Raw genomic sequence first — 17,232 nt, 5'->3', positions numbered from 1 at the left:
AAGGGCAATGATGTTTTATCTGCTTTTAAACATACTAACACGCGCCCCCAATTTGTCATTAATGCTATGTTTGTTTGTCTCTTTTGAATTGCAAACGGTTTACTTAAAAAACACTAAGTCAATTCACACACTACTCACTTCACAACAAACACTTTCATTTCTTTTCAAAACCTTCGTTGCTAAGAAACTTCAAAACCCTAGAACCCTCTTCTATCTTCAATCAATCAATGGAAAGTTCAAGTTCTGCTCCTGGTTCGTCTTCAAACATGGAAATAGATACTCCGGCTTATGAGATAAAGGGAAGAACCATGTCCTTGGAGGAATGGGATCTTAAGATTCAATCAGAAAGTCCGGTGGACTTTGACTCCTTGGCCGCTCACAACTGTGATGTTGGCAAATTCTATGAAGCACAAGGTTTGGGAAGCTACTTCAACTTTCTGAATGGACCAACTTATCAAACTCTGGTTCGACATTTCTGGGTTAGAGCCAGCATCTATGACAGGCAAGCTGCTAAGATTGAAGAAGATGAAAAAGTTCTTCTCAATCCTGAACTCAAAGGGAAGTCCAGAAAGGAAATGGGCTTGGAAACCTTCTCTAAGACCCAGATAAGATCAAGTATAATGGGAATGCCTGTTTGGATCACTGAGGATGTTATTGCCTTTGTCCTCAGAAGACCAGCAGAAGGAGACCATGAGGCTGGGATTTCAAAGCCTAAGCACAGCCCTTGGAAAGATATTGTTAACAAAACCCTATACAACAAGGTCAAGAAATTTGCTTACGCAGATATGAATGCCAAGACTAAGATTATGCTGAAGATTCAGAACGACAATCTACTGCCAAAAAGTGGTGGTGTTGATCAACCCTCTCTGGAACATAAAATCTTTTTACACTTTTTCATAAAGGGAGTAAAGGCAAATGTTCCCAGATACATCTTCAGGCATATGGTTCAACAACTCAGAGAGAGCCAACAGAATAAAAGGTGTTGGGTACCCTATGGGAGGCTACTCTCTAAAATCTTTCATCAGGGAGGCATAATCAAATTGCTGAAAGAGGCAGAATTCTTCACAGATGAACAGTTGGGAACTGTTAGAGGGAAGATTATCAATGGTGAGACTCTGAGGTCCATGCATCTAATTGATGTAAAAGACCTTAAGAAGCTACCCACTGATTTGAAGCCTTCTGATGCCAAATCAGCTCTTATTCCAAACTTTCCCCCCATCTGCAAGCAAGATCCTCTGGATGTTCAGATGAACTTCATCAAGGATCATTTTGAATGTACAAAGGAAAAGATCAGCTTGAAGTAAGTTCCTGATCAAATGTATGGTGGTGTTTTGCCTGTGGCAAAAGGCAGAAAGTGCAAGAAAAAGCAGATCACCAAGGAGGAGTATCTTGCTGATGATGCTACTGAGAGGGGTGCTCAGAAGCATCAAAAAGCTAAGAAGGAAAAATCTGCATTGTCCACTATTCAAGAGGAAGTGGAGGACTTGGATGAAGTCCCACTTATCAGGAAAAGGAAAAGGAGTGCTCAAGAAACAGCAGAACAGCTTGCTTCTGAACAAGCTGATTCTGAAAAACCTCTAAGTCCTAAGAAGAAAAGAGAAGCTGCTCTTCAAACCATCAGAAGGAAGAGATCTTCAAGTTCAAGAAATCTGAAGACAGCTGAAGGACGCAGTGAGCAGATGTTGGAAGAGCTTCAAGAGAACTGGGATGAAGACACAAGTCCTAAGAAAGCAAAGAGGACTACCAATACTAGGCCTGTAGTCTTGCCCAATTTTGAAGCTTCTGAGGATCAACTGAGAGAAGCTGATGAATATGCTGCTGCTAAGATACAGGAGAAGAAACTGCTGAGGAAGCAGTATGAACAGCAAAGGGATAAGCAACTCAAGGCTGCTGGGTATGTGCCTGAACCTGAAGTTGCTGCTTTAATAAGTGAGATAGAGCAAGAAACTATTCAGCATGGAGTAACTCTGCTTTCACAAGCCTTGAAGAATAAGCAAGCTTCAGGAGCAACATCATCAGATCTTTCTACAAAAGCTCCAGAAGCACCTCCTTCAGAAGCTAATTCTTCAGGTATTCCATCTCATGCTCCATCTAATACTCAGATTCCAACTCTTCCTACTCCACCCTCTTCACTCTCATCATCATCCACAGAATCAGATGACCAACCCCTTAGCAAATACATAGACAAACTTCTCAACACCAAATCCACCAAACTAACAGATTTTAGGACTTTTGACTTTGAACAAACACAAATTGATTTTTCTAAGAACAGGATTAAAATCTGTGAGAAATTCAATTTGCCTACTTCTCATCCTTTGTATCCAGTTACCCCAGAAGCTGTTAGCATACAACACCCTGAAACCAACCAAGAACCTAAACAAACAAACCCACAAAATGACCAAACTCCACAAAGAGCCTCTGAAGTAGTTTCAGAAGAAACTCCTTCAGAAATCCCCCAACAACAAGAGTCCTCAACCCTTCACAACCTAGAAAAACATCTAGGTGGTGAAATGCAACCAACACCCACAAAGGCCTCTAAGACAGTCCCTGAAAAGATTGTTTTGGAAACCCAAACTGAGCAAACCATCCCTGAGCAAACTGTTCAGGAACAATCTGGTTCTGAACAAGTTGCTGCTGACCGAGAGCCTTGTGCTTCTGAACAGTCTGTTCATGAACATCATGACTCTGACCATCAAACAACAGAACAACAACAACCAGCACCACCCACTATAATAGACTGAACCCCTGACCAACCCTCCTCATCTCAAACAACCTAACCTGAACCTTCACCCATCCCTGACAATATCCTAGAGTCTGAGTATATAGATGAACAGCTAATCAGGCTTAGTGATGAAATTCAGACACTGATTCTTCGCAGAACAGTTCATGTACCTCCTATTCACTATCTTGATCAGTGGATGGATCTGCAGAAGAGCTTTGATGAACTGCTGAATCAGCTTAGAACCAAGTGTGTCTCATCTCACTCTGCAATGCTGAAGAAGATGTTGGATGAAATGCATGAAGCAGCTAGGTGAAAGAGCTGAATTATGTGCCTCTGCTTGACATCACTCCTTTCTATCCAGAAGAAGAGTACATCACAAGGGCTGCAAGAATACATGCTGGGTTTAAAAGAAGGATGAGAGAGAAGGATGAACTTCTTAAGAAGAAGGATGAGCAAATTAAGTACCTCTTAGAACAGATGTATAAGCAAGCCCAACCTTAGTTGCACACCCATTTTTCTTGCTAGTTTTAATCTTTGTTCTAAGTACTTTAATTGATTTGCTTTTGTATCTTAACTTATCTATATAAATATTATCTTTGCTTCTGAACTATCTATCTTACAAGCTTTATACTCTGATAATATTTGCTGCATTTTAATGCTGTTTGCTCTGATACACTGTATTTTTAAGGTTTCTATGTTTATTGTTCTGCTACTCTTTCTTTTGTTTTTATTCTTTTTGTTGATGACAAAAGGGGGAGTAAATGTATAGTATTTTTAAGGCACTGAGCCCCACTATAACCACTTCAAAAGCTTTTAAATACTTCTGATATTATTTATTTTTATGAGTATTTTATTGAAATTTAATTAATAAGAATAGAACTCAGGGGGAGCTTACAAACCTCACCTTAAAGATCTATTAGACTCAGGGGGAGTTTACAAAACTCTATCCCAGTGGTCAACTTATTAATTAGATCAACAACAATTGAATATTTTAAATACTATTGTTTGTCATCATCAAAAAGGGGGAGATTGTTGGAACAAAATGTGTTTCACAATGAACCTTATTGAGTTTTGATGATAACAAGGTATTAAAAATTGTCAATTGGTTATTACTAATTATTGTTCAAGTGTACAGGACCAAAAGGCTAGTCAAGTAATTTCAATAGGTCTTGGAAGAACAATGGAAAGAAAAAGAAATTCTAAGCATCTGAAGAAAACTGCGTCTGAAGCTAGAGTGCTCCTGAAGCTGAAGTGCTTCTGAAGTGATGACGTCATCAGAAGCAGAAGCTCATCAGAAGCAGGTCATCAGAAGCAATATCTTCACCAGAAGCTACATTTGATCCTTTAATAAAACTGAAGATCCAAAGTAGCTGGTTCTCAATTCGGTCTTATCTAAGAAGAACGAAGAATTGAAAGGGAGGTACCAACGGTCATATGGATAGCACTGAGCATTTGTCCTTCGTTAACAGAGTTGACAAAGTACAAGTGTACAATGATGAGATAAAACCGCAAGTGCACGGTCTTACCGAAGTAGTAATAAAGAGTATCGTTCCGACAAGGAGTAGTTCAATTTAATCAACCTTTAGAGATGATTAGAAGAGGGAAGAGATTGTAGATTGGGGGTTTTTAAACGGTTGAAAGCAATATAATAAAAGAGCCTTGGGATCGTTGGTTTCATCTAAGTGACAAGTCCTTCTCAAACCAAAACCATAAGCTTATAATGTTATGTTAGACCTAATTTCTCAAGACAGTTTCTCTTAAGTTCCTCTAGCAAACAAGCCTATTTCGCTGACTTGATTACTATTGGATTTTGGTTCCTCTAACAACCAAGCCTATTTCGCTGACTTGATTGTTATTAGTTCCCTTGAAGATCGAAACTATATGTCTCAAAGATTGCAAAGCCTATTTCGCTGACTTTGCAATCCTTGTCTGAATTCACTTGTTCGAATATCAAAGCTCCACTTTCGTTTTATGAATTGATATTTGGAATAATGGACGAACAATTATCAAACCCTCCACTTTCGTTTCCACAGTTTGATAATGGTTAATACATGTTAACACGGTGAATTCAGATAAGAAATTAGGGTTACATAAGATTAGGGCTTAGGGCTTGGTTTGATTAGGATTATGTCATTTAGACTTATCCAACAATCCCAAGACAAGAAGAAGTCTACTCACTCATGTTCATCGTAGACATGGGGGAGCAGAGAGAAAGCATGAAAGTAAAAGACAATAAAATAAAGGAAAGGAAAAGAACTTTATTTAGAAAAGCAAATGTCACTTATTGTATTCCAAGTAAAGATGAATGTTTAGTGATGGCTAGCTACTCTATTTATAGTACACAATTGACTTAAAATCTAAGCAAGTATATTCCTAGAATATTCCTCGGTAGAATGTGCGCCAAAATAGAATAGCTTGGAGTCAAAGCAAAAGCAGCAAAAGGCATCTGGAGGGTGGCACGGCCGTGCCAAGGCTAGCACGGGCCGTGCCAAGCTTCTGACTTGTGGGAGATATATTTTGTTTCCCAATCTTCATGTTTTTGTGTCCAATCTGCTCCAAATCCCTTTCTTTTGCTCCAAGACTCTCTCCATCCAATATTCTTCCCTGAAATATAATAAATTGCATTTTAAAGTAAACTATCCTAAAAAGGAAATAATACTAATATAAAATTATATAAAATCTAATTAAAACTAAACTAAAAAGCATATTAAAATAACATATAAATGACTCATCAAACTCCCCTATACTTGAATCTTTGCTTGTCCTCAAGCAAAAGGCATAAACATAGTAGCATCAACAGTTAAATCAAATGAAAATTAATTAAAGCACATGTCTCCTCAAGGGCTTAAATCCCAAAATGTACACTAATCACAAACTCAGGTATTTCTTGAAATCTTTATTCTACCCAACAATCAAGTTTCAAGTGAGTGTGTGTGTGAAGTCCAACCCTTTTCTTGCTCCTGTATAAGATAGGTATAATGAGGAAGCATGGTCTAATCCTAGCACTAAACTAACCAAGAAAAATTCCTTCTACAATTCATATAAGAGAGATGGGAGTTTTTGAGAATCTTTGTTCTTTTGCCATATGCACATTTTAAGTTCTTTATTTAAGGAACAACATTTTCACGTAGAAGGTCGGAGGGCCTACCCCCTTCCCCAATCTAGATTCAATGATATTCCTTAAAACATCTTCTTCACGTAGGAAGTCGGAGGGCCTACCTCCTTCCCCAATCTAGTTTCAACAATGCTTTTTAAAGTTTTTCTCAAGATAACAATCACCTTCACGTAGGAAGTCGGAGGGCCTACCTCCTTCCCCAATCTAGATTCAGTGATGAGATCTTGGAATTATTTGGCTTTTTGGCTTTTTATGATCTCCCTTATACTCACTTATACTACTGGCGCTTTGAGAATTTTTAAAGGTTAATGCACCACTAAGATTAGAACGCGTTTCCTTAAAATACCTATTCATACATTTACTCAAGGGAAGCAACTTTTTGTTTTTCTCATTGGAGAATTTTATTCACTTTGAAACAAGATGTGGTTATATCAAGAAGACTTAAAACACAAGAGTTTGCTTTCATGTACAAGAATCAACAAAATAAGAGGAGACAATGAAAATTTTTGTGTCATGATTTTTTCAATAAAAATTAGGTACTTAACTATGCCTTTTACAATAAAACAGAACAAAAGAATAAAGTTCAAGAGAGTTTGGAAACACTACGACTACTGACACTTTATTAGGCTCCCCCCACACTTAGGAGAAGCATTGTCCTCAATGATTCAAGATAAAAGAAAAATAAAAGAGAAGTAGAGGTAGAAGAAGAAGAAGCAGAAGAAGAAGAAGAGGGATAAGAAGGGAAGAGTGGAAGAGGAAAGCTCACATTTTTATCATTGAGGTCCATATGGAGGACCTTGGAGGTGAAAGTGGTGCATCATGTTCCGAAGCATTTGGTTATTTTCTTCGGATATGCGGTTGCCCCTTTGGACATCATGCCTTATGCTCATGAGTTCAACACCTTGCCTTTGTTGCTCGGTGTTTATTCTTTCAACCTCGGTAGTCATCCATGCCCATCTTGCATCCTCATTTGTTTCATCTGCATTAGGGTCATGGTATGCCTCATCATGGTGCAGTTGTGCACCTTCCTCTTCTTGATGCAAGTGTGCATCCTCTGTTTCTTCATTATGCTGCTCTATGTGCACCTGTGGGTCATCTTCAACATACAACAAATTTGCTTCCACCTCGGTGTTAGTTCGAGATGGGTTAGGCAATAAAATCAAGATGGGCACATTGAGTTGGAGTGTATAGACAAAGGGGACTCGAGTTTTTATGAAATTCATAGAGATGAGAGTTTCTATGTTTAGTCTATTGTTACCCTCGATCTTGTTTATCCCTAGGTCTTCACTCACACCGAATCGCCCAGCTATGTATGTTATGATACCACCAACTACTATTTCTCCCCTACTATCGGACCTATTTCCTATAAGCGAAAGGTAGTCAAGCAAGTAAAAACAAGTGTTAATGGGTTGGTTGTGCAACATAGCCCAAAGCATGAAGAGTTCATCATTCCTAGTGTTCCCTAATTCTTTCCGTCCCCTAATGGTGCAAGCCATAACCCTTTGAATGTACCTAAGTACAGGGTTGTGAATGTTGCTAGCTTTGTTGGCACGTGTGTTAAATTGGTCAAGACCGGTGATTTGCTCCCAAAAGGTGGCGGGTTGATAGTTAACCGGTTTTAAATTTTGATCCCAAGAGTCGTGGATGAACCCCGCATTTGCGAAGCCCATCTCATCACAAAAGTGTTGAAGAGACATCTCATAATCAATATTCAAAAGCCGGAAGGAAATTCTATGGTTAGGGTTATCAAAGTTCAACCTATCTTTCGTAAAAACAATAGAACTTAAAAATTCATAGGTGAAGTTCTCATACCCTCGCATAGGTTTCAACATATCAACCCATCCTAGCCTTTCTAGTAGTTTTAACACATTATCTTTAATACCTAGCTTATTCATGTCATGGTTATCGGGGTACCTGCAAGGTTGTAGAGGTTTAGAGATTAGAAGTTTGTACCTATCCCTTTGCTTTTTGTCCCGGAAGATGATGCCATGATTTTTGGCTTGTGCTTTCTTCTTTGGGGGAGGTCCTCCGGATGAGCTTGCAACTTCTTTTCCACTTCTCTTTAAAGTCATTGCCCTGACCTTGCCTTTGGTGTGGTGGTGTGGTTAAGGGTTATTTTGGTGGAAAAAGGTTGGATTAGTGTTGTGGTGAAGGTTTAGGTGAGTTTTTGAGGTTGGGTTAGGGAGGTTGGTGACAAATTTATGGTTTTTGGGTTAGGTTATGGAGGGTTACGAATTTGGGTGATGTTGGTTGGGGTGGATGAAAGTTGTTTTGGAATGGTGGGTTATGATTGGAATGGTGTTAGTGATTGATTGGGTGGAGAAATTTTGTGAATGGGTGTGATTTGGGGGTAGTTGTGAAGGTTTGTAGTTGTATGGTTATGGAGGTTTGAGAGAGAAGGTGTGAAGTAGAGAGAAGTTTGTGTTGGAGAGTGAGGGAAGAAGAAGATGAAAAGGTGGGTGTAACCTTACCTGTAGTCGGGCATGGCCGTGCCAACCTTAGCACGGACTGTGCCAACATTCTGGACTTTTGGGTGGTTTTGGATAGGCGTGGTCTGGCACGGCCGTGCCAAGGTTCTGGACATTGGCCTCAAAATTTTTCTTTTTGCTTGAATCACCTTCGGACAATTACCTACAAAATAACTTAAAAACAAAAGCAAAAACAAAAGCAGTTAAATGTGTGGGTTGCCTCCCACGAAGCGCTCGTTTATTGTTATTAGCTTGACGTTTAGGAAAGTGTCTTTAGAAAGGATCAAAGAGGTCATATTGTGTAGTTGACGCTAGAAAGCGTTCTTTCACATTATGTACGTCAATCATGTTACAAGAATAAAGAGCGGGACCTTTCATAACATTTTCCAGCTCGAACCCAATCATTGCATCACTTGCTTGAAAAACTATCCTTCCACTCTGAACATCTATTATGGCACCTGCAGTAGCTAGGAAGGGTCGTCCTAAGATTATCGGGACATCAAGGTCCTCTTCTATGTCGACCACTACAAAATCAGTCGGGATATATATCCCTTCTATTTTAACGGGTATGTTCTCGATGTAGCCAGCGAGGGGGATAGTAGAACGGTCTGCTAGTTTTAAGATCTCGGTCGGTTTAAGCTCTCCTATTCCCATCCTTTTGAAGAGGGATAAAGGCAACAAACCTACACTAGCTCCTAAGTCACACAAGGCCTTGTCAACGGTTTCTTTTCCTATCACACAAGGGATGGCAAAACTACCTGGATCTCTAAGCTTTTGGGGTTGCTTCTTGATGATTGCACTACTTTCCCTAGTTAAAGCTATTGTCTCCTTATGATCTATAGCCTTTTTCTTTGAAAAAATTTCTTTTAAAAATTTGGCGTATAGAGGCATACGAGACAGGGCTTCAACAAAGGGGATCTTAATGCAAATCTTTTTAAGTATGTTTAAGAATTTAGCAAACTGGGCCTCCAAGTTGAGCTTAGTGAGCCTTAATGGATTAAGAGTCTTGTTCTTATCAAGTGGTGTTTTTATCGCATCCTTCTCACCTAAAAGCTTAACACTCTCTCCCTTAACACTTTTGGCTTTGGTAATGGTCTCTTCTAATTTATTGCCCCCAAGAGAAATGGCATTGACATGGGCCTTGGGGTTTGTTTCAGTTTGACCAGGAAAGACTCCTGGTGTTTGGGAAGAGGTGGCCACTTGTTGGGCCACTTGGGAGATTTGGGTTTCAAGCATTTTAGTGTGTGTGGCGATGGAATCGACCTTGGTATTGAGCTTGGAGAGAGAGTCGTTCAGAGATCCTGTTTGGTTTTTTAACTCTTGAAGTTGTTTATTTTGATTCATCATGCAATTTTCCAACATTATTTCCAAACTAGATTTCTGAGCTACTCTCTGGTTGTTTGTATAGCCAGGTGGTACTGTTTGCCCATAGGAACCTTGAGGATTTTTGTAAAAATTTTGATTTGGCCTCATTCCTTGGTTGTATTGAGCGTAATTTAGTTGCTCAATATTGGCAGCACTAACTAACTAACAATCGACACCTGTATGACCAGTTATACCACAGACTTCACAAGTAGGGGATGCAGGAGAAGGTGGGGCAGCATTAAGTTTTTCAATTTTTTATGTTAATGCCTCAACCTTAGCAGCAAGGTGGTTATATTCAGAGACTTCGTATATACCTGCCTCTTTCTTACAGGGAGTAGGAGTGGTGACGGCTCTTTCGTTGGTCCATTGATAGTGATTTTGAGCCATGTCCTCAATCAAAGCGTAAGCCTCCGTGTAGTTTTTGTTCATTAGAGCTCCACCTGCAGCTGCATCAACAGACATTTTAGTGGTATAAGTCAAGCCATTATAAAACGTGTGGACTATAAGCCACTTCTCTAGGCCATGGTGGGGACAAAGTCTAAGCATTTCCTTGAAACTCTCCCACGCCTCATAGAGAGATTCCCCATCTTTTTGATTGAAACGCGTAATTTGGTCTCTAAGCTTAGCTGTTTTGGATGGGGGAAAGAATCGGGCGAGGAATGCTCGCCTCATATCGTCCCATGAAGTAATGGAACCGACTTCTACGGAATGGAACCAAGCGCTAGCTCTATCCCTTAAGGAAAAGGGAAAGATATGAAGTCTTACAGCTTCTTGGTTCTCTTTTATGGTGCCACTGAGTCTAAGGAAGGAAGAAATATGGAGATTTGGATCCTCAGTGGGTGATCCAGAAAACTGGTTTTGCTGCACTAAATTGAGTAGTGCAGGCTTGATTTCGAAGTTATTACCCGCAACCGTTGGGTACACGATAATAGCTTGTGGCTCTTCCGTTGAAGGAGTAGCATACTCTTTGAGAGTACGTTCAGCCATAGCGGTATTATTTTGTGCCTCTCTCTTTTTCTTATGCAAAAACCTTTTGATCTCAGGAATAAATTCTCCGAGACTTTTACTTCTTCGCATAAGAAACCGAGAACCCAAGAAGTTAGTGGTAAAAACAAAAGAAAGAAAAGTAGAAGAGAAGAGGAAGAGAAAAGAGAAGAGAGTTCTAATCACAAAGAAAGAGTTAATTAAATTAGTTTACTCCCCGGCAGCGGCGCCAAAAACTTGATGAGATAAAACCGCAAGTGCACGGTCTTACCGAAGTAGTAATAAAGAGTATTGTTCCGATAGGGAGTAGTTCAATTTAATCAACCTTTAGAGATTATTAGAAGAGGGAAGAGATTGTAGATTGGGGGTTTTTAAACGGTTGAAAGCAATATAATAAAAGAGCCTTGGGATCGTTGGTTTCATCTAAGTGACAAGTCCTTCTCAAACCAAAACCATAAGCTTATAATGTTATGTTAGACCTAATTTCTCAAGACAGTTTCTCTTAAGTTCCTCTAGCAACCAAGCCTATTTCGCTGACTTGATCACTATTGGATTTTGGTTCCTCTAACAACCAAGCCTATTTCGCTGACTTGATTGTTATTAGTTCCCTTGAAGATCGAAACTATATGTCTCAAAGATTGCAAAGCCTATTTCGCTGACTTTGCAATCCTCGTCTGAATTCACTTGTTCGAATATCAAAGCTCCACTTTCGTTTTATGAATTGATATTTGGAATAATGGACGAACAATTATCAAACCCTCCACTTTCATTTCCACAGTTTGATAATGGTTAATCCATGTTAAGACGGTGAATTCAGATAAGAAATTAGGGTTACATAAGATTAGGGCTTAGGGCTTGGTTTGATTAGGATTATGTCATTTAGACTTATCCAACAATCCCAAGACAAGAAGAAGTCTACTCACTCATGTTCATCGTATACATGGGGGAGAAGAGAGAAAGCATGAAAGTAAAAGACAATAAAATAAAGGAAAGGAAAAGAACTTTATTTAGAAAAGCAAATGTCACTTATTGTATTCCAAGTAAAGATGAATGTTTAGTGATGGCTAGCTACTCTATTTATAGTACACAATTGACTTAAAATCTAAGCAAGTATATTCCTAGAATATTCCTCGGTAGATTGTGCGCCAAAATAGAATAGCTTTGAGTCAAAGCAAAAGCAGCAAAAGGCATCTAGAGGGTGGCACGGCCGTGCCAAGGCTAGCACGGGCCGTGCCAAGCTTCTGACTTGTGGGAGATATATTTTGTTTCCCAATCTTCATGTTTTTGTGTCCAATCTGCTCCAAATCCCTTTCTTTTGCTCCAAGACTCTCTCCATCCAATATTCTTCACTGAAATATAATAAATTGCATTTTAAAGTAAACTATCCTAAAAAGGAAATAATACTAATATAAAATTATATAAAATCTAATTAAAACTAAACTAAAAAGCATATTAAAATAACATATAAATGACTCATCATACAACCACTACCTCCACTACTCTGTTTTTGTCCACGCTACAAGACAAGACAACAGCTATGCCTGCAGAATTTGTGCCTTCAAGATGGGAATAAATTTGAAGCTGATTCTTCAAAGGACTACACCCAAATCAGGCAAAGGATTACTGGTGAATGATCAAAGGATTTCAAACGACTCTTTAGACGTACTGATTATCTCAACGTCTCTTTGACGCCTCTATATAAAGGAGTGAAGACTTGAAGATTGTAGATAGAGATATAAAAGTTCAAAAGCGCCAAAACTCTGTCAAATTGATTCTACAAAGCACACTGAATTTCTGCACTGATTTGATACATCTTAGAAATTCAAAGTCCAAGTCAAACTCAATTCTCTGTATTGTATTGAGAACACCACTGATTGTATATCAAGTGTTCAAGTCAAACTCAATTCTCTGTATTTTTGTTTGATCAGAAGTCTCTTGCCTGCGTGCTTGAGCATTAGAAGTCTCTTGCTTAGTGCTTGAGCATTGGAAGACTCATGCGTGTGTGCTTGAGCATTTTTGTGAAGTCTCATACTTAGAAAGTATTGAGCAGTTGTAATCTTTGTGATTATAGTGAAATCTCCTTGGAAGTGCAAGGGGGACTGGACTACTTCCGTGTTGTGGAAGGAACCAGGATAACTGCTTGTGTCTTTGTCGTTCTTTTCTCTGCTCTGTTCTTTTCCGCTGCATATCTAATTCTGATCACTTCATCAGAAGCACTCACAAACTGCTTCTGAAGTTTTATTAGAAGAAGATTAAAAAGAGAGAAAAAGAAAACACAATTCAACCCCCCCTTCTTGTGTTTTTCTCACCTTCAGACCTAAACCAAGGAATGTACCCAACATCTTTCTTTCATCTTGTGCACTGCTTAATATTCCATCCTCCTCCCTCCGTGTCACTAAAACCCTCCTCCTCCCCTTTCTCTGAAGGATCAATGAATCTCACACCCCCCTCCGTGTTGCTTTTCTCCTTCCACACGTGGATTCCCATTTGCGTATTTCTGACATCGAACCAAAAATAACTCTCAAACATAAACTCCACATGGATCCATTCATTTTTCAAAAGTCTTTCACCAGGTTCATTATCTTCTTCCAATTTTATATGCAACAAAGTTGTATGGTTATCCAACACAGTTTTATTATCCACTAGCTCACCGAATTTCCCAGTGAATACGTCGCAACTTATCTCTTTTTCATATCCATTCACAAATAATTTGACTGTTGGGTACCGGTACTCGTCCTGGGGACGAATAATAATAAAAGTAAAACTAATAGAAGGGAGTTCTTTATCAAACCAGAAAGAAATTGTCTCTCCCCTGCTTTGGTGCTCAAACCAATCAGGAATCCTTCCCGTTGTGTTTGGGAAGTGAAAATGGGTGCATCCAGATTCATGTAGTTTCTGTTAATTTATATAAAAAGAATAATAATTACACTATGAACTGAAATACTATATGTCAAATACTAATGCAATAAAAAAACAACAAACCTGACTCATTAACATTCTTCTACTTGAGGAACTCAATGAATCACAGTTGTCTGCAAAAAGGCTTTCAAGATTTGGTGGAATCCCTCTAATTTCCTCAAGAGCCCCGCAAAACCTCAAATTAAGATGCCTAAGACAGTGACATTCACCAAGGCACTCGGGAAGAATTGTGAAATTGTAGTTACAGGATAAATCTAGAAATGTCACATTAACAAACCACTTGAGAAGTATTGGGAGACATTCATCTGAGAGGAGGTTGCCTGCGAGGTCAACATGTTCCACATTTGAAAACACTATTGAATTCATTGTATCATAATATTTTCGGAACCGTAGGTAGCATCTAGATATTTTTAACCGTTGAAGTTCACTGAAATTTTGAAATGAATATGGCAATTCTTCTATGGAAATGGCATATATCTTGATATCTTTTATATTTCTCATCTTGCATAATAATTCTGGAAAATTCTTGAGACTCTCACACTTAGAGATTTCAAATTTCTTAAGAGAGGGCAGCTGTAAGGGTGGGAAATGCTCAAGTTTGCTGCAACCATATGCATTTAAGATTTCAAGTTTATTTAGGTGTCCAATCGAACTGTGAATTGTAATTAAACTAAAACAAAATTGAAATGAGCACTTTTCTAGATTTGGAAGACCCGAGACATCGGGTATATGGGTTAAATCTGAACTATAATCCAATTTCAAGACTTTCATATAGTTGAACTCCTGCATAAAAAACAAATAAATAAGTTGAAATTAAAATTATAATCTAATAATGAATTATCAATATACACAATTGAAAAATGAACTTATTTCACTTGCCTTGCTCAAAATACAAGACAGAGACTTGAAATCATAATCTATCCATTCCAAATATCTCAAACTACTTGGAAGATACCCAGGACCCCCAGAAAACTTATAATCATCAATGATAAGTGTTTTGAGATTTGTCATCTTATTGAAAGCCATTCCATCCCACTCTGTTTCTCTTGCCGTTAAGCCATATTTGAGATATATCATTTCAATATTCTCAGTTCCCTTTTAACAAAATAAAAAAAGAATGAATCATAATACAAATATTATATAGAGTAATATACATATAATTAAGTGAATAAAAAACACTAGTATGAGGTGGCAGGATGATCAAAGTCATGGCTAAAGCTAAAACAACAAATTGTTCATAAATATTAGTTTTGCTTACTGTATTATCTCTTAAAACGTCAAATATATCATCGTGAAACCACAACCTACTGCGTTCTCCAGGGTTCTTGGGAGATTCTTGTCGGACGATTTCTTTACCCATGTCCTCTATCAAGTCATGTAAGGTCATCTGAGTGTCATATTCCCAATGGCCTATGAGAGATTTTTCAGCCAACACTCCAACATGATGTTCTATGCAATGGCCATAATGAGCATGAAGTATTTTTTTAACCTTTGTCCATTTACACCCTTTGAAGCAACAAGCAATGTCTAGAAAGACACTCTTCTCCTTTGGTTCCAAAGCATCATAGCTAACTTGAAGTATCCTTTGGATATCTTTATTGGGAATATTTTCATACTCATCTAATATACGCTTCCAATCTTCTACCTTCCTTCCAAACAAATTATCCCCTATTGTTACTATTGCTAAGGGCAGCCCAGATGCATAAGTAACTACACGGTTTAAAATCTCTTCATAAGTTGAAGGAACTTTGTCATTTTTAAAAGCCATTCGCCTCAACAATTCAAGAGCTTCTGTCTCATTCAATTCTTCTACTGCATGTGTACTTGTAATCCCATGACAGGCTAGTAAGTGTTTATCACGAGTGGTAATGATGACCCTGCTTCCATGACCGAACCAATCAAGTCCTCCAGCCAAAGCCTCTAGCTGCTCCAGTTTGTCAACATCATCAAGAATCAAAAGAATCTTCTTTCTAGATAGTCTTTCCTTTATGATTGGTATTCCCTCACTAACATCTTCTAACTTACCGTCAAATTTAACTATTTTTGAAAGGAGCTTCTTTTGGAGATGTTTCAAGTTCTTAAGAGTTGAACTCTCTCTGACATTATGAAGAAAACATACACCTTCAAATTGATCAGCAACAAAATTATAAACTGCTTTTGCAAGTGTTGATTTACCCATGCCTCCAGTACCATAAAGTCCTACCATGTGGACCACATCCTCAGAGCCCATGTCAAGAAGCAATTTCACTTGTTCTATTCGGGACTGTAATCCAACAGGGTATTTGGCTACGTTTAAAAAAACATGATTGATATTGTTGGAGATGTCTTCGACTATCTTCTCAATAAACTTGTATTCATATCTATTCGTGTCCAATAAGATAAGTTAGAACATACACTAAAATCAAAATCACATCCATGTATTGAGAAAATATTATTCAATTCTACCTTTTTTGAAATATAATTAACTTACACTTGTTTTAAAAACATTAATAGAAAATCTGTTCCTATTTAAGCTTGAAGATTAGATTATTGAGGCATAACAATTAAAGAAATAAAATATAGAAAGGAAAAAGAAGTTTTAAGTAAAGTGGGGTACCCATGAGGACTATAATGATAGCCGGACAAGTTAGCAGCTTGGGTAAGAGCTATCTTCCATTGACGCAATCGCTCCATGTTTTTCTCGTTATTTTGAAACCTCTCTTCATGCTTAGTAAGATACTCACCATAACTCCCACTCTGATGTCGTATGTGAGTAGGTTCCACATCATAGAAAACGGGCAATACTAAGCAACTCTTTGTCTTGTAGCAGTGAATGATGTGGACAAGTTCGTCCAAACAAAATGAAGAAGATGCATAGTTGGCAGAAAATATGGGAATAAAAATCCTAGATTCTTCAATGGCCTTGACAAGTGATGGTGTGATTTCATCTCCTCTTTGAAGATCATTATCATCAAAGAAGGTACGAATTCCCTTGTCAACAAGAGCCTTATAGAGATTACCGGTAAAAGTGTTGCGAGTGTCACTGCCTCTGAAACTGAGGAACACTCGGGAAGGTGATTGCATAGCCATGAGAATTGAAAGAATTTGGATGAATAAAAAAACTTTGAAAATGGAGAATATGAATGAGTAATGTGTGTGGTCTGTGAGGTGGATTCTTTAAAAGAGAAAACTAATGACAAAAGTCGTATGTGAAACTTCCTTGCAACATCCTATAGCCGTGTGGACCATCACAGAGTAAATAAATAAACAAATGGTCCACACGAAACTTCCTTACTACGTCCGTCATTTACCGTTCAACTTTTTGGACAAAACGTAAATAAATAAATAAAACAACTCAATTAAAATGTAGTTTTATTTTATGTTTGACCAATCGTCAATAATATCATGGAAATTAAATGTGAATCAGTAACTCAAAAATCAAACAGCAGCAACCTTCAAAATCTAGTTCTACTGGATGAAGGTTGACTTTAGGGGCATCATGGAAATTTCCCTCATGTTTTAAATGGTAATGTTTTGATGAGTCATTTATTACCTATTTCTAGATATTATTTAGTTTAGTTTTAATTAGATTTTAGTTTATTTTATATTAATATTATTTCCTTTTTAAGATAGTTTACTACAAATTGCATTTTATTATATTTCAGGAATGAATATTGGAT

At 38.0% G+C, this 17,232-nt stretch overlaps 1 protein-coding gene and 1 non-coding gene across 2 annotated transcripts in view; one reads left to right on the top strand and one right to left on the bottom strand.

Moving 5' to 3' along the window:
* The window catches only part of LOC11422231 (disease resistance protein RPV1), a 112,701-nt gene extending 95,989 nt beyond the window's left edge, over positions 1–16,712 (bottom strand). Inside the window, exons 1-5 of the mRNA XM_003619865.4 lie at positions 16,170–16,712; positions 14,832–15,933; positions 14,453–14,668; positions 13,637–14,356; positions 12,972–13,549 (exon numbers count right to left, since the gene is read on the bottom strand). Of these exons, the coding sequence (XP_003619913.3) occupies positions 13,004–13,549; positions 13,637–14,356; positions 14,453–14,668; positions 14,832–15,933; positions 16,170–16,642 (3,057 nt within the window). The 5' untranslated portion in view covers positions 16,643–16,712 and the 3' untranslated portion in view covers positions 12,972–13,003. The remainder of the gene's footprint in view (positions 1–12,971; positions 13,550–13,636; positions 14,357–14,452; positions 14,669–14,831; positions 15,934–16,169) is intronic.
* On the top strand, positions 10,188–10,294 carry LOC120576228 (small nucleolar RNA R71). Its single transcript, XR_005642305.1, has one exon. It is a non-coding gene; the product is annotated as a small nucleolar RNA R71 (small nucleolar RNA).
* Positions 16,713–17,232: the final 520 nt, after the last annotated feature.

This window comes from Medicago truncatula, chromosome 6 (assembly GCF_003473485.1).
Source record: "Medicago truncatula cultivar Jemalong A17 chromosome 6, MtrunA17r5.0-ANR, whole genome shotgun sequence".
NCBI classification, from domain to species: domain Eukaryota; kingdom Viridiplantae; phylum Streptophyta; class Magnoliopsida; order Fabales; family Fabaceae; genus Medicago; species Medicago truncatula.
The sequence above is the reverse complement of the archived record's forward strand: the minus strand, read 5'-3'. Positions and strand labels throughout refer to the sequence as shown.